Source organism: Triturus cristatus, chromosome 4_1, assembly GCF_964204655.1.
Source record: "Triturus cristatus chromosome 4_1, aTriCri1.1, whole genome shotgun sequence".
NCBI lineage: Eukaryota > Metazoa > Chordata > Amphibia > Caudata > Salamandridae > Triturus > Triturus cristatus.
In genome coordinates this window covers 65,600,397-65,619,381 of record NC_140585.1, presented here as the reverse complement: position 1 = coordinate 65,619,381, position 18,985 = coordinate 65,600,397, and the positions used below count along the sequence as shown (strand labels likewise).

Genomic DNA, 18,985 nt, shown 5'->3' with positions numbered 1-18,985 from the left:
ATGTATGATTGTATCTTCAGGCTTCACCGAAGAGTCATATGTTGCGGGAACAAAGTCCCACAGTTCTATCTGTTTGCTAATTCTCCTTGTTCATGGTGGAGCAGCATTCCGGAGCATAGATGTCTGATGTAACTTTTATATACTACTTAGAAGCACAGCAGATGTGTTTAGGTGCATCCTATTATGCGTGTACATATATACGCATATGTTATGCATGCATATACCTGTACTGTTGTCTAACAGAAGGGGGATGGGAGCACACTGCAGAAGGGGGATCGGAGCACACTGCCTCACCTCCCAGTGCAGTTCACCCCTTAGCATTGTGGTCAATGCAGTTCACAGTCAGTGCTCACTTGCATATTAGCTGTAGTGTTCCACCAAAGTTGGTGCAGGTTAGTGTTGTGAATCTCTAGACACGTGTGTTTCTGGATATTATCCTTCATCAGTAGAGATAAAAAACAAAATTCATCTGCGCTTACTGAGCAGGCTGCCACAATCCTTTCAGGTCTTAGTACCTCTCACTGGCGCACAGTTGCATCTCGAAAAGCTTGTCAGCTCAATGGCTCAAGGGAGCCTTTACAAACAGAAGGGGGATGGGCGCACACTGCTTCACCTCCCAGCACAGTTCACCCCTTAGCATTATGGTAAATGCAGTTCACTTTAAACGTTTTTGCTTACTTGATTTTTTGCTGAGGTGTTTCACCAAAGTTGGTGCAGGTTAGTGCTGTGAATCTCTAGACACGTGTGTTTCTGGATATTATCCTTCATCAGTAGAGATAAAAAAAAAAAATCATCTGCGGTTGCTGAGAATGTAGCCACAGTCTTCTCAGGTCTTAGTACCTCTCACTGGTGCACAGGTTCATCTCCAAAAGCTCGTCAGCTCAATGGCTCAAGGAAGCCTTTACTAACAGAAGGGGGATGGGCGCACACTGCTTCACCTCCCAGCACAGTTCACCCCTTAGCATTATGGTAGATGCAGTTCATGGTAAATGCTTACTTGAATATTTCACCAAAGGTGGTGCAGGTTAGTGCTGTCAATCTCTGGACACTTGTTTTTGGATATTATCCTTCATCAGTAGAGATAAAAAAATGGATTTCATCAGGGGTTGCTGAGAATGCAGCCACAGTCCTCTCAGGTCTCGGTACCTCTCACTGGTGCACAGATGCATCTCCAAAAGCTCGCCAGGCCTGAGAGATTCACAGCACTAACCTGCACCAACTTTGGTGAAACACCATAGCTAAATTTGTCTTCAGCGAAGATACGCCAAAATATATTTAAAAAACCTTAGAAATTCACTTACGCTATAGTTAAATTGCAGTTATAATCAAGAAATAAAATAAAAAATCTACTGAAATTTGCAAGTTAATGTTAGGGCCACAATTCTGTGCAAACTACAATAGCCATGCAAGCCATAATTCGCACACCAAATTCAATGCTCATGATCCTGTGCAAACTACAATAGCCATGCAAGCCATAATTCGCACACCAGATTCAATGCTCATGATCCTGTGGGAACTACAATAGCCATGCAAGCCATAATTCGCACACCAAATTCAATGCTCATGATCCTGTGCAAACTACAATAGCCATGCAAACCATAATTCGCACACCAAATTCAATGCTCATGATCCTGTGCAAAGTACAATAGCCATGCAAGCCATAATTCGCACACCAAATTCAATGCTCATGATCCTGTGCAAACTACAATAGCCATGCAAACCATAATTCGCACACCAAATTCAATGCTCATGATCCTGTGCAAAGTACAATAGCCATGCAAGCCATAATTCGCACACCATATTCAATGCTCATGATCCTTTGGGAACTACAATAGCCATGCAAGCCATAATTCGCACACCATATTCAATGCTCATGATCCTTTGGGAACTACAATAGCCATGCAAGCCATAATTCGCACACCATATTCAATGCTCATGACTACACCTAAATGAAACAGATGCTGCTCTAAATGTTGTACATCATCTTAGCTGTGCTTGGTGGGGGCACAAGTATAGTTAGCCAGGCTAACTATAACTGGTGAATTTGAGGGTTTTTATAGTTCAAAATATCAATGTTGTCACTGCCAAATGCTCCTAACTACAATGTTACTTTAACCTTTTTTTAGTGAATATTTTTATAAACATACACACACTGTATTTGTATATATGCCACATTTCCTATAAAAATAGCACCGAATTATAAAAAATGTAACTAACCATATTTAACACACGTTTACTGAACTAAGCAAGCCACAGTGTGAAAAAGGCTAAACAGGGTATCAACACCTGGCAAACCGAATGGGATCCTGGGAAATGCATGCTCTGCTAACCTGCTGGGGCTCTGTAATCTCATGAGTAGGTTTGTATTTTCTAGTGTCAGGTTGTGGGCTGGCATAGTGATTGGTCATCAATCTATACCTGTTTGAGGTGAGAGTATGTTGGCCTGAATGCAAATTTTAAACCTAGAATCACCGTGTACTTGGTTGACGATGCAGATGTTTTTATATTTGTATGATACTTTCTTGGTTGTTTCTGATAAAGACAACTTTTAATTAAAAAAAAAAAATGTTTAACCCTAATTTATTGGTTTATATATTTATGCAAACACTTTAGAGAACCTAGTCTCCACATCTTCATTTTAGGATCTGCTTCATATTTTTCTCATCGTGTATTATTAGTTTTAAAATTTCTCCCTTAAGTGGGGTAACTCTTTATATATTTTAGATAAAATTATTTCTCCGTTGGCATGGTATATTACATTTTATGCGGTGCCTCTTTTTGCTTATTAAGCTACCGGCCACTCCCTTAAATCAGAGACAGTAAAATACGACACAATTTAAGAATGAATTGAAAATGGATCAAAAGACGGTAGTAAGGCACTTCAAATGTCAGATCTATCTACACCTTCTGGCACCAAGGAAAGAATTAGAAAAACATCAGGTTAAGATATTTACTTTGTTAATTTTATGCCGATTACAAAAAGATGGAGTCCTGTCGCTGGGCAACGGTAGAGAGCCTAAAATAGTGGTAATGTACGGATGAGTATATGGAGTAATGGATGGCCAAAAGCATTTTCTATTCCCCTGGATGACACAAGAAGCTGGGAGGAGATTGCGGAATCCTGCCTGCTGTAATTGAGAGCCTTCTGGGTAAGATAGCTAGTGTTCCTGGTTTAGGTCATTTTTCTGCTAAATCCTTTTGAAACGTCAACAATTTGTTTAAAAATCTATTTTCTACAAAGCAACGCAGATGATCCTTGTTTGTTAAGATTTAAATAAAACCTAGAATATACTACTGTTTTCATGAGAACTCAAGACTTGGTTCATAGAGTGTTGAAATGACCCTTATTGATGGTAAATATATGTGCATCTGGTTTGGGCTCATAATAATCCTCAGTACAACGGGTGCATAGACTGGCGCACTATACAAGGCACGTCTGAGCCTTGTCTGCGGTGTAAATATTGAAACATTGCCAGACTCTGTATACTCCTGTTCAGCGACACAGACTTTTAGGACACATCATAACCTTTAAAGCCAAAGATCATTGAAGTAGCAGTCACCTTTTCAGTTCAATGAATTTTAATAACAAACCTCTGAAGCTGGCTCTAACTGAAGATAATAATGCTTGTGAGAAAGGGCCTCTTTTGTATGAATAACTCCCCCAATGTTTGCCTGGTTTTGATGTGGTTTCAAATGGCTGTAATGGAAGATGATGATGCTTTTTAGGGGTTGTAAATTCTGCAGAGTAATCTTAATCCTAGTGGCTTCATGATGTAGAGCTTATTTTAGGTTTCCATCTGAGGTTTTTGCCTTTTTGGAATTTGTTTAGCATGGAGGCTTTTCTTTGTGCTTTATTATCAATAGTTGTCACATGTTTTTAATTAATTTTAAATTATTGCTTCATGATTTTAATCTACCTATCAAATGGCATTTTAACGTAATGTGTGTTTTCATTATGCACTTTATTCACCGCTGAGAAGTACTGCAACAAATTGCGTATTTCTTCTATCTGCTATGTTTTTTTACCACTGAGATATTTGTAATTGTCTACTGTAATGGTCTTTGAACTGAAATAAAGATGCTTGTACTGTACTGTAAACTTGTGTGTTTGTAATTGTTTATATGGTTGTGGTCAATCAAGGAAAAAGATATATGAAGTAAAGATAAATGAATGCGGGATAGTTTAATTTGTGCTTGTAAGTGATACGTAGATGCCTAGTGTGCAGAGGGCGATATGTAATCGAAGTACACAATGGCCAATTGATAAGCCTGGATTAAATGATATATGTCATTCTGATGGCTGATTGACCAAATGGAAAATCTTTATTATTTTCCTCAGGTCTACTTCAGATGCAGTTGATTCTTCACTATGACGAGACGTACCGAGAGGTGAAGTACGGGAGCGTGGGGCTCCAAGACATCGATAACAAGATGTTGATGGGGATAAATGTCACCCCCATTGTGGCTCTTCTGTACACACCTGTCCTCATCAGGTAAGGCAGCTTCCCTCCTCACAGTAAACAGAGATCCCCAGAGGGACAGCTTGAGTTAGTCCTGGTTAGTGAAGTTAAGAGGTCTGGTGGACACACCGCTCACCAGTTCTGTTCTTGACTCTGGCTCGGAAAGGACCACTTCTTATCTTCCCTCACAAATAGTTGGAGTCCATTGGATCAATCATTTCTCAATAATAGCCAAAGGCTGCAGACCTTTATAACTCATCAATGATGAATTTCTTTACGTGGTCATAAAATTCCAAGGGTCTTCTAGGCAGATTATTTAAAGCTCTCTGGACTCCCTACAGATGATGGATCCAACTCCGAGCTGGATCTAATACTCCAGCTGTTAAAGACGGCTTCACGTCACGGTTCATCTTTCTTTACTTGTGTATCCTGCAGGTTCTTTGGCACCAAGTGGATGATCTTCCTGGCCACTGGCATCTATGCCCTCTTTGTGTCCACCAACTACTGGGAGCGCTACTACACACTGGTGCCTTCGGCTGTTGCTATCGGAGTCACCATTGTGCCGCTCTGGACGTCCCTGGGCAACTATATAACAAGGTGAGACAACAAGGGGTGTCTGTTCACTATTGGTTCGGTATGCTAGCAGGCCCTGGGTCTAAATGTATATGTATTTATATAGCGCCGAATCATCCCTAGGGGTATCTCAGCGCTGTACTCATACCGCTGAAGGAACCCTTCCTGGCTTTCCGTGTGAAGTGTCCACTCCTGGGCACTCCCATGGTGAAGCCAGGCATCCCAGCGCTGTTGTGGAGATAAAGCAAGCTATTGCCCAGAGTTGCAGCGTGGGACCCATGATTAGAATAGGCACTGAGGCAAGAATATCCAGTCCAAGGAATTTATAGCCCGAGAGCCTGCTGCGGCGGGAATCGAACCCTGGTACCGGACCAGTGCTCTGCATCGAGATCTGCCGCTCTAACCATTGAGCCACACTTCTCCACAGTGATGGCTGATGGCGGAAGAGGCGGCGTTCAGGCTGATTACACCGCGACTGATGTTTTAAGTTTTGTCGCTGAAGGTCAAGGAGTCGTCATCTCATGTTGTTCATGTTAATTTGTGATGTGAGGGATGTTTCTGATGGTGCAAGAGATGTCACTTCAACGTGACTTATGATTATAAGTTCTGAACGAGATACCTGATGGTGCAAGAGATGCTGTTTCATTTAAGTTACACTGATACGCTCTTTGAGGAACGTATGATAGTAAAAAAGAGGGCTTCTCGCGTTATCTTATGTTAATAGGTGATGCGACTGTTGTCTCCGATGAGGCAAGACACGTCATCTCAAAATGGGTTATTTTTATAGACTGACTCTCTGATGCCTCAAGGTGCAAGAGGGCGCCGTGTTACTCTAGTGATGTCAATAGGCTCTTCGAGGAATGTCTGATGGCGCAAGAGGTGTCATCTAGGACAGCTTATAAAGAAACAGGCTGTGTGTGATGTCCCATAGCTTAAGGGGTGTTATCGCAGGATGGTTGTCTCTATTGGTGTAAGAAATGTCACCTTGCTCTGGTTATGAATTAGGATGCCAGAATTGTTGACTCTGGTGGGTTAATGCATCATCTGTTGGGTGAGGTCTCTGATGTAAAACATGTCGTGTAATACATTCTGTCCTCCATTACTTCTTGAGTCTTGGCTTTAAGAAGCCCACAGGGCCACCAGGTAAGCCACACCTCTTGAACTGCATTGTGTGAGTCTAAGCTCATACCACACTTACCCAATACCTGAGTATGTGCTTGTTCCCTCTCCGCGATGGCAGGATGGCGCAGAAGTACTACGAATACACCAACTACACGGAGCAGCACGTCCAGGAGCAGAAGAAGCCTCCGCGGGGGGCCTACCACCGCTACATCATCATCTTCCACACCGTCTTCTACATGCTCTTCTATGTGAGTCCTTACTGCATGTATTTTGCCAAAAAACTACATCTCCCAGGAAGCACTTTGGCATTCACTGGTATTAGAATTAGCCACAGGGAGGCCAATCCAGATTGAATCTCTTACCCTATATACAATATCTCCCAGAATGCATGTGAGTGCTGACTGTTTCATGTTAATGAAGCACTTGCTCCCTCTTTAAAGATTGAATCTCTCAAAATACACCTCATTTCAGTTAGCCTCCAAATGTACAGACTGCATTTCCCAGAATCCATATGTGTAGTAAAGAAATGGAAATATGTCACACAAGCCACAGAATGTCTCTTACTGTAAAGAGGGTGCATTTCTTGGACTACGAACAGGCATTTTCTGGTGGTAAAGTTCACCTCCCCCAATACATATTGGCTGTTACTTCTCAGATACATTGCCATGGAGCACGCAGCAGGGGTGTAACACAGGACCCTACAGCCCATGTGGTGCAGGGGGACTCACACCCTTAACGGGGCCCTTCTTTCAGCCAAAGTCCTATGAATATGTAGAAGTCTCAGGTCCCCTCACCACATTCTGTATGGGGGCCCCACTGTTTTGTGTTACGCCATTGTAACTGCTCGCTGTTCCTAGATGATGCCAACCAGGGATCCTGGGCTACGCTGTCATAAGAGACATTGTACATCACAAAGTCTCCTGCTGTAAATACTACATCTCCCAGGATGCACATGGACACTCACTGTCCATAAAATACGCGTGTCAGAAAATACAAGGGGCCTGTTTAAATGTAAATGTAAATGTGCTAGTACTTATATAGCGTACAGCTACCCCGGACCGGGTTCTCCCGGCGCTGTATTCATACCGCTAGGGAACCCTTCCTGGCTTTCCCTGTGAAATGTCCACTCCTGGGCATCCCCAGGGTGAAGCCAGGCATCCCCAGCGCTGTGGGGCCATTGTGGAGATTAAGCAAGCTATTGCCCAGAGTTGCAGCGTGGGACCCATGATTAGAATAGGCACTGAGGCGAGAATAACCGGTCCGCGGAATTTATAGCCCGAGACCCTGCCGCGACGGGAATCGAACCCTGGTCCCGGACCAGTGCTCTGCATCGAGGTCTGCCGCTCTAACCATTGAGCCACACTTTTAAGAGTTACACGATACTGGCAGGGTGATAAATCTGTACACTAATATAATGATACTGCTCAGTAACACCACTCCAGTACTATGCAATTATGATTTAAACCCCATGGAATGGAGAATTCCATGTAGGACCAAATTTAGCGCTTGGAAAACCATATAGAGTTCCCAATTCTAGGGTGTTTAATGCGTACCTTTAATACCAGTTCTGAGGTTTCCTCTAAGTAGGCACAGGTGATGGAAGATTGTTTTAGTGACTGTTTAGTAGAATAGAAAAGTGAGGGTCCCAGTTTGCCACGGTACAGAGGAAAGAAGCAAATCATGTTAGCGCCATGGCGCCAGTGTGTAGCTGTGGTACCAGTCTTTGAAGGAGGATGGTGCATCCGGGGTATGACAGGCAGCTGAAAGATCTAATGGCATTATATCCGTCCCTGTTATTCCAGGGCGCTTTCCTGTTGGGACCTGAAGCCATACTAGGAGCCATAAGTGGCCCCTGTGACTCGCGAGGAAGTGTAATTTGGACGATAGCATCAGTTCCGAGAGCTTTGGCAGGCCTTAGATTGGGTGATCGTTGAAAGGATTGTCAGCGTTGTCAGATGGTTCCTTCGGCACTGGAGTAATGGCTGCATGTTTAAGGGTTGGGGGATGTCTCCAGAGAGGAAGGGAGAGTGGATAAGGCTTCTGATCACTGGTGTGAGAGTGCCAAGCCGTAGGTCTCTGACTTTTCATTTTAAAACATCCCATGAAGGGATTCCCAGAAAGGAGTAGAGCACAGGGTCATAAAATATTGGAATCGATGGACATAGGAGCAACAGCGGCCATCTTAGTTCTGAGGGACTCCATTTTGTTGTAAAAAATGACCAGACATTTTCATAGTCTCATATCCTCTTTGGGGTTGTTTGTAGGTCAGGTGCAGCGGTATCCTTTTGTGTTATACTGGTCCACCTGATCACAAAAACTGGGCCTGATTTTACCACCTGGAAATAGCAGCCGAGTAAAACTGAGCACTTGTCGGGAAGCGGCTGCGGGCACAAGCGCAGCTTGCCACTTGCCCAACCTCCTTTTATGGCATAGACTAGTGCGGAATTCATCAACGCCATAGGGGCACCTTCCTGGGAAGCATAGTTCCTTGGCCCTCCCTTCAGAATTACTGGCACTCCTGTTGTGGCCTAGTTGGCGAGCTGGAAACTGCAACCTAAAAAATCGGGGGAGGTTGAGGGTAAGGCTAGGTTTACCCTCCTTACTGTATATAGTTTCACAAAATTCAAGTATATCGAAAAAAAACTAACCTATCTGGGAACTAGGATTAAACAAAAGTTTGTTGTAATCACCTTACTAGAAGAAAGACTCTTTCTCTAGAGACCCCTCACCCACCAGGGTTGCCCCTGGGTGGCATGCTTCATCATTGGAGTTCCTCTCGTGGAATTCATCAACACCACAAGGTCCCCTTCCTGGGAAGAATAGCTCCTTGGCCCTCCCTTCAGAATTACTGGCACTCCTGTTGTGGTCTAGTTGGCGAGTTGGAAACTGACCCAGAAGACACGATTTGTAATCCTAACCTCCCTCTTTACCTCTGTGAGGCAAATTTCATTTTGCAGTACGTGAAGTAGAACCACAGTGGTAATACTCGGGTACTACAAAAGGCTATTGACACGCCTCTGTGTAGAGACTGTCCCCTCCACCTCTCCTCTCTTTTCTGTGTGGATATCTCTGCCAACTTAGGCATACGTTTCTGTAGGAAATGTTGGAGGGGTCAGGGGAGTGGCTGAAAAACTGACAGTATTAATCACTAAATAGGAGGGGTTTAGGAGATGTAGAGCAGGTTCTAGGGAGGGAGAATGAGGGGTTTAGGAGAGGACATGCAAATACAAACATCCACCCACAAAGGAGTAAGACCATTGCTATTCACAAACTATGCTTCTGAAGTTACTACAGCCCTAAAGGTCACACAACAGTAGTAAACGTTCTCCAGCCTCAGTCTTTCAGTATATCTAGCATCACCCAAGTCCACGGCCAGGTAGTGCAACACACTTCCATAGCAATTAATGGAGACAGGGGCTTAATATAACACCCCATAGAAATAATGTTTAGATTATTATATTATAATAAATACATTATTTTGAGTGATACTTGTAAGCCTAAACTTTGGCACAAATCTACAATTGGTAATGAACACCTGTGCAGATTGGCACCTAGGGTAAGGACTATATGCATACTACGTTTGTATGTACATTAACCTTTGAGAAAAGGCTCAATGGTTTTTAATCCTGGCTTACCTACTTGGCCAAATTGTGTACTCACTAGCAGTTACTTTTTGAACCTGTTACTCTGCTCCCTTTTAGCAAGACTAGTATTATTTGAAAATAATATAAAAGCTCTAGTATGTACATGGATTAAAAAAAATACATGGGCTGGATATTACTTGGGGGGGGGGAGGGTGGAGAATGCCCAGTCTTATGGTATAATCATGAAAATGCAATGTGGTGGCAAATGTGTAACCTTCAGCGTAAATAGCCTCGTGCTGCATTCTCAGGTGTCCTTCTTCAACAAACTCTTGATCCTTGTCAAACCCTTCTCTCCCGCGCCTCTGACATTAGGAGAGCACTTTGAAAGAGACTTAATGGAACAAATAAACACCAGAGGAATCGTGCCAGTACAGAACCCCAGCGTGGTTTTCATTCACACGTTCAGAGCTGCAGATCACCAGGGGGCTGCATTTAGAGCTCTCAAACCATTCAGCACTTGTACATTGCGGCTTATCGCCAGCGAGAGTGTCCAGGCACTGGGTTCCTGGGTCAGTCACAAAGCCAGACCTTGAGTCTCTTCCTGAAGTCCGTCAGCGAGGGTGATGTTTGGAGGTGGAGAGAGAGGGCATATGTATTCTGTATTCATAACCATGTGAAGCAATCCAGGATGCCATGTTGCTGGAATAGGAGCCATAGAATTGAAATAATGTTCAATGGAGGAGACATCAGTAAATGAACAAAATGAGGCGTTATTTGTTGTCTCAGATACTATGGTTAGTGTTATGAAAGCTAAAATGAGAACACATTTTCTATAAATTCTCAAATAGTTTTGGTGGTGTACAGCTGTCGGAATAGCAGTTATTGTTACCAGTGAGTAGCAGGTAGACTGAGGGCGCGAAGGGGTACAGCTGGGCTTGTGCGATAAGAAGAGGCAGACAAATCGAATAGTAGTTGGATTTTAGACAAACTAGTTTGTGGCTACGTCTGACGTATCTCCCTGTTTCTTTACAGCTGAGCTTTATTTTGGCTGAAATGCCCACAGCCATTTTCCTGCGAAAATTCATCTTCTCCCGGAATCATACGTTAGCTGAAGTAAAGGTTTGTGGTGAGTGAATGATCTTGTACAGGACATGTCCTTACAGTACTCTCCCACTAGACAGTGTGCGTAGACCACCTCTCTTTAGAACAGCGCTCTTTCATCAAGTCCACATCTCGCTTTCCTACACCATTCCTAATGTCGCACTCCTACCCGAACATTCAACATGCCATCGCTGTCCCCCCACTGTCGACACTCGTTCACCATTCCCGTACTTCACCTTCCTACACCGTTGTCCTCCCTGTCAGTACGCTTATCCCTCACTGCCAGCACTATTAGACCTTGCACGTTGCAAGCATTATTACATGGGCCCTGTTGCTGGCATACCCTCTCCCCTTGCAAGTGACCACACCAGTGCTTCCTAAACTTTTTAGAACCACAACCCATTTTTTAGAACCACAAACGTTTGCGCCCACCTGGCTTCAACGGCCATGAACGGGGTGCTTCTTTAATGTAACTGAAGCCTCGTGCGGCAGAGCACTGCCGTTAACAGACAATGCATTTTCTATTGCAATGGCCGCTGCATTTGCACAGACATACACGTTTACTGGTAAAGCCACATTGCACACAAACGAGGATGTGTGGAAATCAGGTTTCAGTGAATATTTATCATTTGTGCATCGCCAAGTAAAGTGTCCTCATTTGTTTTGATCGCACTAAAGAATTACAAAAAATGTGCTTCATTTTCCGAGCTGCTGAATGCGCAAGTTCATTTACATTTTGTTGCGTGTTACAAAAAATGACATCCTACAGCCATTCAATTCACACTGTCTGTACCCAGGCAAGATTGTCCCAGCATTCACTTTACTTTTCTTTCTCTGACTGCAAAGTGAGAGGAGTTTGGAACTCCAATACCCATGTTAAAAAACATAAGCAACAATTTGTCAAAAGACACAGCCTGACAGTTGACCTCTGTCTTTGAAGTGCAGCACATGTGACAAGCTAAATACAGAGTCTAAAGGCATCTTTATTTATCGCTTGGACTTTCACGACCCACCAAAAATCCGCTCGACCCACAGTTTGGGAGACACCGGTCTACACCATTCTCTACAGTGGGCGCTCCTACGCCGGTCCACGGCTGATATTCCTACACCCTGCCTGTTGTCACCACTCTTCTGATACTGTCAACAGATTTATTCCATCTGTAGGTGTCCTTGAGTCAATACTACAATGCAACAGCATCAAGCTTGGTTCTTTTTCTCTCTCTCTTTCTCTCTCCCTCTGACTCTCTCCACAGGTGGTGATAGCATTGGGATCCTGAAAGGCTTCAACAAGACAGTGCTGCTCACTCTGCCCCCCAGCCGGGACCTCATCGTGGTGGAGAGCGTCCTGATGGCTGTGGCCTTTATCTCCATGCTGCTGGTAAGGTCCATCCCCTGCACACCTGAGTCCAGCTGAGGACACATCACACCCTGAGCCCTGCAGAGGCAAGGGGTGAATGTGAGAGAGGGTGTGTGAGCTGAGCACAGCGCAGGGCCCTGGTCGACTAGCTGACATTTGAGAGGGAACATGAAACTACACCGTGTATATGGGCTTTAATTCATGGTGAGGAAGCGGGTGACACAAAGCTCCACTTCCCTGCTTCACTGAGCAGGGTCTGGCAGCAGGGTCTGGCTCAGTGAGTTACAGAGAGACACGAGGAAAGCAAAAAACTGAATGGTTGCAAATGCTGGAATTACTCTCAGCTGCTGGTATTTACTTTGGGACTGTTTCTTTGCAGACTGTGCCACTACAGACCGGGACCACTAAATGCAAAGTGGTCTTGGCCATACTACAAAAGGGACAAGTCCTGCCCAAAATACTAGGTTATGTCTCCTCTGCATGGGAACACAAATAACTCCAGACAAGTGGCCTTCATCACTGAGGACTCGCTTGGATTCTATGGCACAGTGAAGAATGGGGCCCACGTCTGGACATACCCATGGCACTTATGTTCTCTCACTGTAGAAATCAAAACATGAATGGATCGAAAGCTTCAGATAATCTACGCCATGCCACATTTCATTCCATCATTTTTTGTCCATTACGGTACCATAGAGTGAGACAAAGTATATGCAAACCAGTCTTCGACACATCCCATTATGGACAGTCCAGACAGACTCCAAGTCTTGTCTACTTTTGCATGGGAACACAAACAACTTCTTGTTGTGGAATAGTTCCTTCTTAGTTTTCAATTCAAAATATTGAAGGTTGCAGTTCTAATTTTAAAGAAAGAACAATGATAAATGTTAATTAGTCACATATACCAAATATACACATTTTTTCTCCCAGATACATCCCAAACAACATAGCTGGGCAAATACGAGAGAAGAGTAAAATAAAATAAGGGTGGGGGGAGAATAGAATGAGAAAAGGCGAATGCAATGAAATATTTACTCCAAAAGGGAAGTATGAAAAGGGGACATAGGAATAAGAATTAGAGGGAAGATAAGGTGAGCATGCACCTAAGCACCTAGCTTTCACCTAGCCTGCCACTTGCCAGTGGCCTCCAGTTGCTGCTTGTTCCAGCCTGTTCCAGTTGCCACTTTTTGACCAAGGACACTACTATAGCCTGGGTTTTTCCACTCACCTTTCTTCCTGCCAACAGAAGCTCTGCCCACCTCAGGACCTACTTAATGCAGGCTGCAGTGCATCCACGCAGCGGGCGCTTCACTGACACGCCAAAGGTGCACTAAATGCAAGCCCGTCTGCGACCATCCATGCCTGGACTGCAACCAGCACCAGGAACCCTGCCTCCACAACCATCCAACGCAACACCACAGTCCCAGCCACCACCAGAGCCAACAAACGCTGCCACTACTACTCCGCCATCCTCTGTGACCTCAAAAACACACACTGGCAAACACTCTGCTACCACGTTTTCCCCAGCACCACAGGAGGACCCTTCTCTTGCACCCATCGCAATCTCACCTGTGACACCTCAGACACCGACAACACCACCTCCAAACTATCGGCACACGCCACCACCACCACCCCACAACAACTGTATTCCATGCTCCTCAAGGCATAAGCCCTCGGGAAACACTCCCAACAAAATCAGGGGCCTCTTCAACAGCAGCACACCCGGCCTTCTCTTCCTGACCAAAACATGGCTCAACCCAGCCTCCAACAGACATCGCCGCAGCCCTCCCACCTGTCTACAAAATCATACACTAAGACCAAACTCACAAACCAGGCGTAGGACTTGCCATCATCTACAAAAACACAAATTGACTGCACCATCTCCACAGACTCATACACCAACCTCGTGGAACACCTCCACTTCAAAATAAGAACAGGTTACAATGCCACCCTTAAAGGATCCCTTGCCTACTTTCTCCTGGGATCCTGAGTGGAATTCTGCAACATCGCAGACTTCATCTCTCCCCTCTCCATCCAGCTGCATCCTCCTTGGTAACCTCAATTTCCATGTGGAAGACACCACAGACCCTAACTCCACAGCCCTCCTTGACTAACTCAGCAACCTCAGACTCACCCATCTCATCCAAGGACTAACCCACACAGCAGGCTACACCCTCGACCCTATTTTCTACTCCAACACAGGATCATCACCACCCCACTCACATGGCCCAACAGGTACATCATGCATTTCAAGATGTCCAGCCACCAAGCCCCCCAGAAAAAACCCAAAGCACCATCAATACACCGGGGCAAAATATCCTAAGAAAACTAGACAAAGACCCTACCGGAACCCCCACCCAACAACACCAGGAACCTCGATGTCGACACCAAGATCTTCAATAAATGGCTCACAGACTGCACCTACTGTACTTCTCCCACCATATTCAAGACCCACAAAAACAAACGACCCACCTGATACACAAGCGACCTCAGGGAGTACAAGCACCAATGCAAATGACTTGAGAGAAAATGGAGACGCGACACAAACACCACCACCACAAGATCCACCTACAAAGCCGCCCTCAACCTCAACCACCAATAACTATGAGATGCAAAAAAAAAGATCCCAAAATCTTAGACTCGAAGCCAGCTCCAACAACGATAAAGAACTCTTTTCCATCATCAAGGAGTTCTTCAATCCTGCAGCTACCAATAACGACTCCATCCCAAGCACTTTGCAACGACCTCTCAAACTTCCACGAGCACATTTGACCCACAGCATACTGACATTAACTTCCCTGACCAGCCACACACCACCTTTATTGCCAAACAGCAACTATGCAACTGGAAACCCCTCTTGAACTAATAAAACACCGCCGTGATGAATATCATCCACTCAAGAGCACTCTCAGACCCATGCCCCATTTCATATACAACCTTGTCAGAACCATCATCTCCCCCATGCTCACCACTATCCTCAACACCTCCATAACCACTGCCACCTTCCTGTCTTGCTGGAAATACGGAGAAGTCAACGCCCTATTGAAGAAACCAACAGCAGACTCCAACACCCTCAGCAGCTACAGACCCATCTCGCTACTGCCTTTTCCAGCTAAAGTCATGAAGCAAGCAATCAATCCCCAACTTGCTGACCACCTAGAACTCCATCATCTGCTAGGCAGCTCTCAATCAGGCGTTCACACAACCACAGCACATAGACAGCCCTCATTGCGGCCATGGTGACATCAGAAGCATCCTCGACCCAGGGGAAATGGCTACACTCATACTCCTCGACCTCTCCTCAGCTTTTGGGACTATCTCCCACAAGTTACTCAGGGGGAAAGCTTCAGTACTTGGGTATCTACAGACCGGCCCTCAAGTGAATATCCTCCTTCCTCACGACAGAACTCAACGAGTTAGACTTTCTGCCTACACCTCAGATCCCAAGAAACTCCTCTGTGGAGTCCCTCAAGGATTTTTGCTCAGCCCAACCCTCTTCAGCGTCTACAAGACTCCTTTTGCAGACATCACCAGAGCCCACTGCATCAACATAGTATACTAGACCAATGTCACACAGCTCATCCTCTCTCTTATCGACTCAACCAGCAACACAAAAGCAAACTTCGCCAACTGCATGAGCAACATCACTTCTTAGAGGAAAAACAACTGCTCAACAGAGGCAAAACAAAATCCTAATCTTTGACTACAACCACTTCCCCTGGGACACCTCTTGGTGGCCTTTAGAACTTGGCCCCCACACACACCCATGTAGACCATGCCAGGAATATCTGGAATATTCTGGACAGCAACCTGTCCATGAGCCGACAGATCAACGCCGTCTCCTCATCATGCTTCCATGTCCTGTGAATGCTATGCAAGATTTTCAAGTGGGTGTCACTGAACACCAGATGAACAGTCAGCCAAGCACTTATAAAAAGCAGACTTGATTATTGAAACAACCTTTACATCAGAATCCCAACCCATGTCCTACGCCACCTCCAAACCACCCAGAATGCTACGGCCAGACTCATCCTGAAAAATCTGAAAAATAACCACATCTCTCCACACCTCAACAATCTCCACTGGCTCCCAGACCAGGAAAGATTTAAGTTCAAGCTGCTCACCCACACCTACAAAGCTCTCGACAACACTGGTCCAGCTTCCCTCATCCACCGCCTCATCTTCTACCAACCCCCCAGACACCTTAGATCTTGGTCCCTGGCAGCAGCAAACCTCCCTTGCATCAAGAAGACCAGAAGCAGAGGACGCTCCTTCTCATACCTGGAACAACCTCCCGAAACACCTCAGAGCCTCCCCCTCCCTCATGGACTTCTGAAGGAACCTCAAGGCATGGCACTTCCAGACAAAACAGGCATGATCTCCTCCTCCCACCTCAGGCCTGCCCTACTCAGCGCCTGGATACCCTCACGGGTGATTACTCGTGTTCTACAAATTCATATAACATGGATGGGAAATATAAGACAGGTAGAAAAGAAGGGGACATTTTCATGTACCTTTGGCATCAAGAATACACAAAGGTAGATATTTTCATGCTAAAGAAGAACATTGAACAATATCCAGGAGCGGCGCTGGTTCTAACAAGGACTGCCGTCAAGATGGCTGCCAATAAATTTGTATAAAATAGCACAGATATAAAGCTGGCATAATGTCCTAATAATCCATTTCATTTGTTAACAGTCAGACAATTAAAAGGGCAAAAGAAAAGACAAAGAAGACCAATTTCAAGGGAAAGGTCCCTTGTAAGGAAATGGAACTAGAATGTGGAGTACCCAAGGTAGGCATGAGCATGTTAGCCAATTGGGTTCAGAATCATCATGAAAGACAGACACCACCATTCTACGGTGCATTAGTCCACACGAATATAGACATGGACCCCGTAAGGAAACTTATGAAGAGTCCATAGGTGAGAACACAAAACACCTACTGCATTACTCTATCACCTTCAGCAAGTAAATAGCTCGAGGACCTCCATGTGTATTTGCAGATAAGAACTAGTGCCTTACTTAAATACAAGGGGACGTACTACTCACAGACGCCTAGGGAAACTATTGTGCTATAATGGTGCCTTACTTTAATACAAGGGGAAGTACTTCTCACAGACGCCCTGGGGAAACTACTGTAATCGAGGCATGTGTGCTGTAGATACACATGCTTGGCGTAGATTGTATAGCAGTATTCTCCTAAAGCGGTGGCTAACCTCGGAGAATGAGGTCTGTACCCTGTCCTGCCGCACTCTTCGTAATACCCTTACAGTGGGTTGGAGAAGCTTCCCTGATTGTGGTGCCAGTGAGAAGAGGCAGATTCTGCTTGTACAGATCTTCATGGGAGTGGATGTCAATACAGCAGTTGCAGGTACTTCCATCTTTGGTCCACCAGCAGTTGAAATTCTTGCTGTAAAGATTCAGATGTTTTGATATTTCCATCTTGTAGTATCTGACCAACCAGTTTCTTTCACATATCAAGTTTTCCTCTAGAATGCATGACCTCCTATGAGGAAACCAGAGTTATGGCAGAGCGCGCTTCCAGTTATTGCCAAGCATTTGTTTTCATTTGGGGATTGATTTTCAGGGTTCTCTGTACTAAGTGCCAAGTTAGAAGCATTTCAAATAGCTTCAATTGGGGGGTTCACTTTTGCTGTACAGGACGTCTAACCCAGAAAATGGGATTCAGCAGTGCTGATTCATTCAGCACCAATTCTAAAGCCGCTGTCGTGGAATCGGAGGGGCACAAGCTTTGTGACAGATAACGGCCCTCGCAGTAGGATCGCATATGGGCATGGCCACTGGAATTATGCGATTGTGTGGGTGTGGCGATTTTTCGATTAACTATAGATTTCCCACACTTGCCACATAATCTACAGATTTTAACAAAAAAACACATTTTGTTTCCAGCTCAAACTGTTCAAAAGTTAGTAAAAACGCAGCGACGTGTCGCAGCGCAGTGGAAGCCCCTTTGAAAAGTTTGACTGGTCACCTTTCTGTATCTTATTTCTATATGTGGGTGTTAAACTGGTACTAATGAGGTACAACTAATACCCAGACTGTGTTAACAAATTGGAAAATGCCAACTAATGAAGTAAAATGTGCCGCTCAGTGCCGCGTAATTTGTTGTTTCTTGCCACATAATTTATTCCACCCTGCTGCATAATTTGACTGACACCTGCCCCATAATTCCAGGGGCCCTGCATATAGGACAACCTCAGCCTTCCACTGGTCGTATCTGCACATAACTTGCATATTTGTAAGTAAGGCGGTGAAGAATCCCTTATAAGGAGTTGTATGGGTCCATCGATCTGTCGTAGGAGGCACTGAGGGATTTTGAAAGGAAGCAGCCCAAATAAATGGATGAATGTTCATGCCAAAGCCATTTAATTTGTCTGCTCCTTCCCCGCAAGGAGAGTGGTATCGGTTGCGATTTGGCGAACTCCACTGTGGTCTTGACTTTGAGGGGAGTCAGGCTGTCCTGTGTCATGTCAGATAGTCCTGTGGTATGTAGCAAACCGAATATTTCCTATAGTTCCTGACCCATTTGAATGGGTAATGTGCAATGTTCCTCTTAGGAGTGCGGTTGGACATCAGCCGGGCTTCATTCTTTGATTGATGTCCGGCATCAGAGACATTGTAGGCAGTTTTTCAGGAGTCCCACGACAGGCAGGGGTGGATGGACTCAGATTGAGGCAAACAGAGCTTTCTACCACTGGTGACCTGGGGCTTAACCTTACTATTGAACCCTCAGCCGAGCACCAGGTCCCCCCCTTTGCCACTTGA

General features: G+C 45.0%; 1 protein-coding gene and 1 long non-coding RNA gene across 2 annotated transcripts in view; one reads left to right on the top strand and one right to left on the bottom strand.

Moving 5' to 3' along the window:
* Positions 1-18,985, bottom strand: part of LOC146839538 (uncharacterized) — a 1,010,507-nt gene that overhangs the window by 888,259 nt on the left and 103,263 nt on the right. The window lies entirely within an intron of this gene.
* Positions 1-18,985, top strand: part of UNC93B1 (unc-93B1 regulator of TLR signaling) — a 260,649-nt gene that overhangs the window by 150,996 nt on the left and 90,668 nt on the right. Inside the window, exons 4-8 of the mRNA XM_085651595.1 lie at positions 4,340-4,493; positions 4,896-5,057; positions 6,274-6,403; positions 10,772-10,865; positions 12,094-12,218. Coding sequence (XP_085507721.1) covers positions 4,340-4,493; positions 4,896-5,057; positions 6,274-6,403; positions 10,772-10,865; positions 12,094-12,218 — 665 coding nt within the window. The remainder of the gene's footprint in view (positions 1-4,339; positions 4,494-4,895; positions 5,058-6,273; positions 6,404-10,771; positions 10,866-12,093; positions 12,219-18,985) is intronic.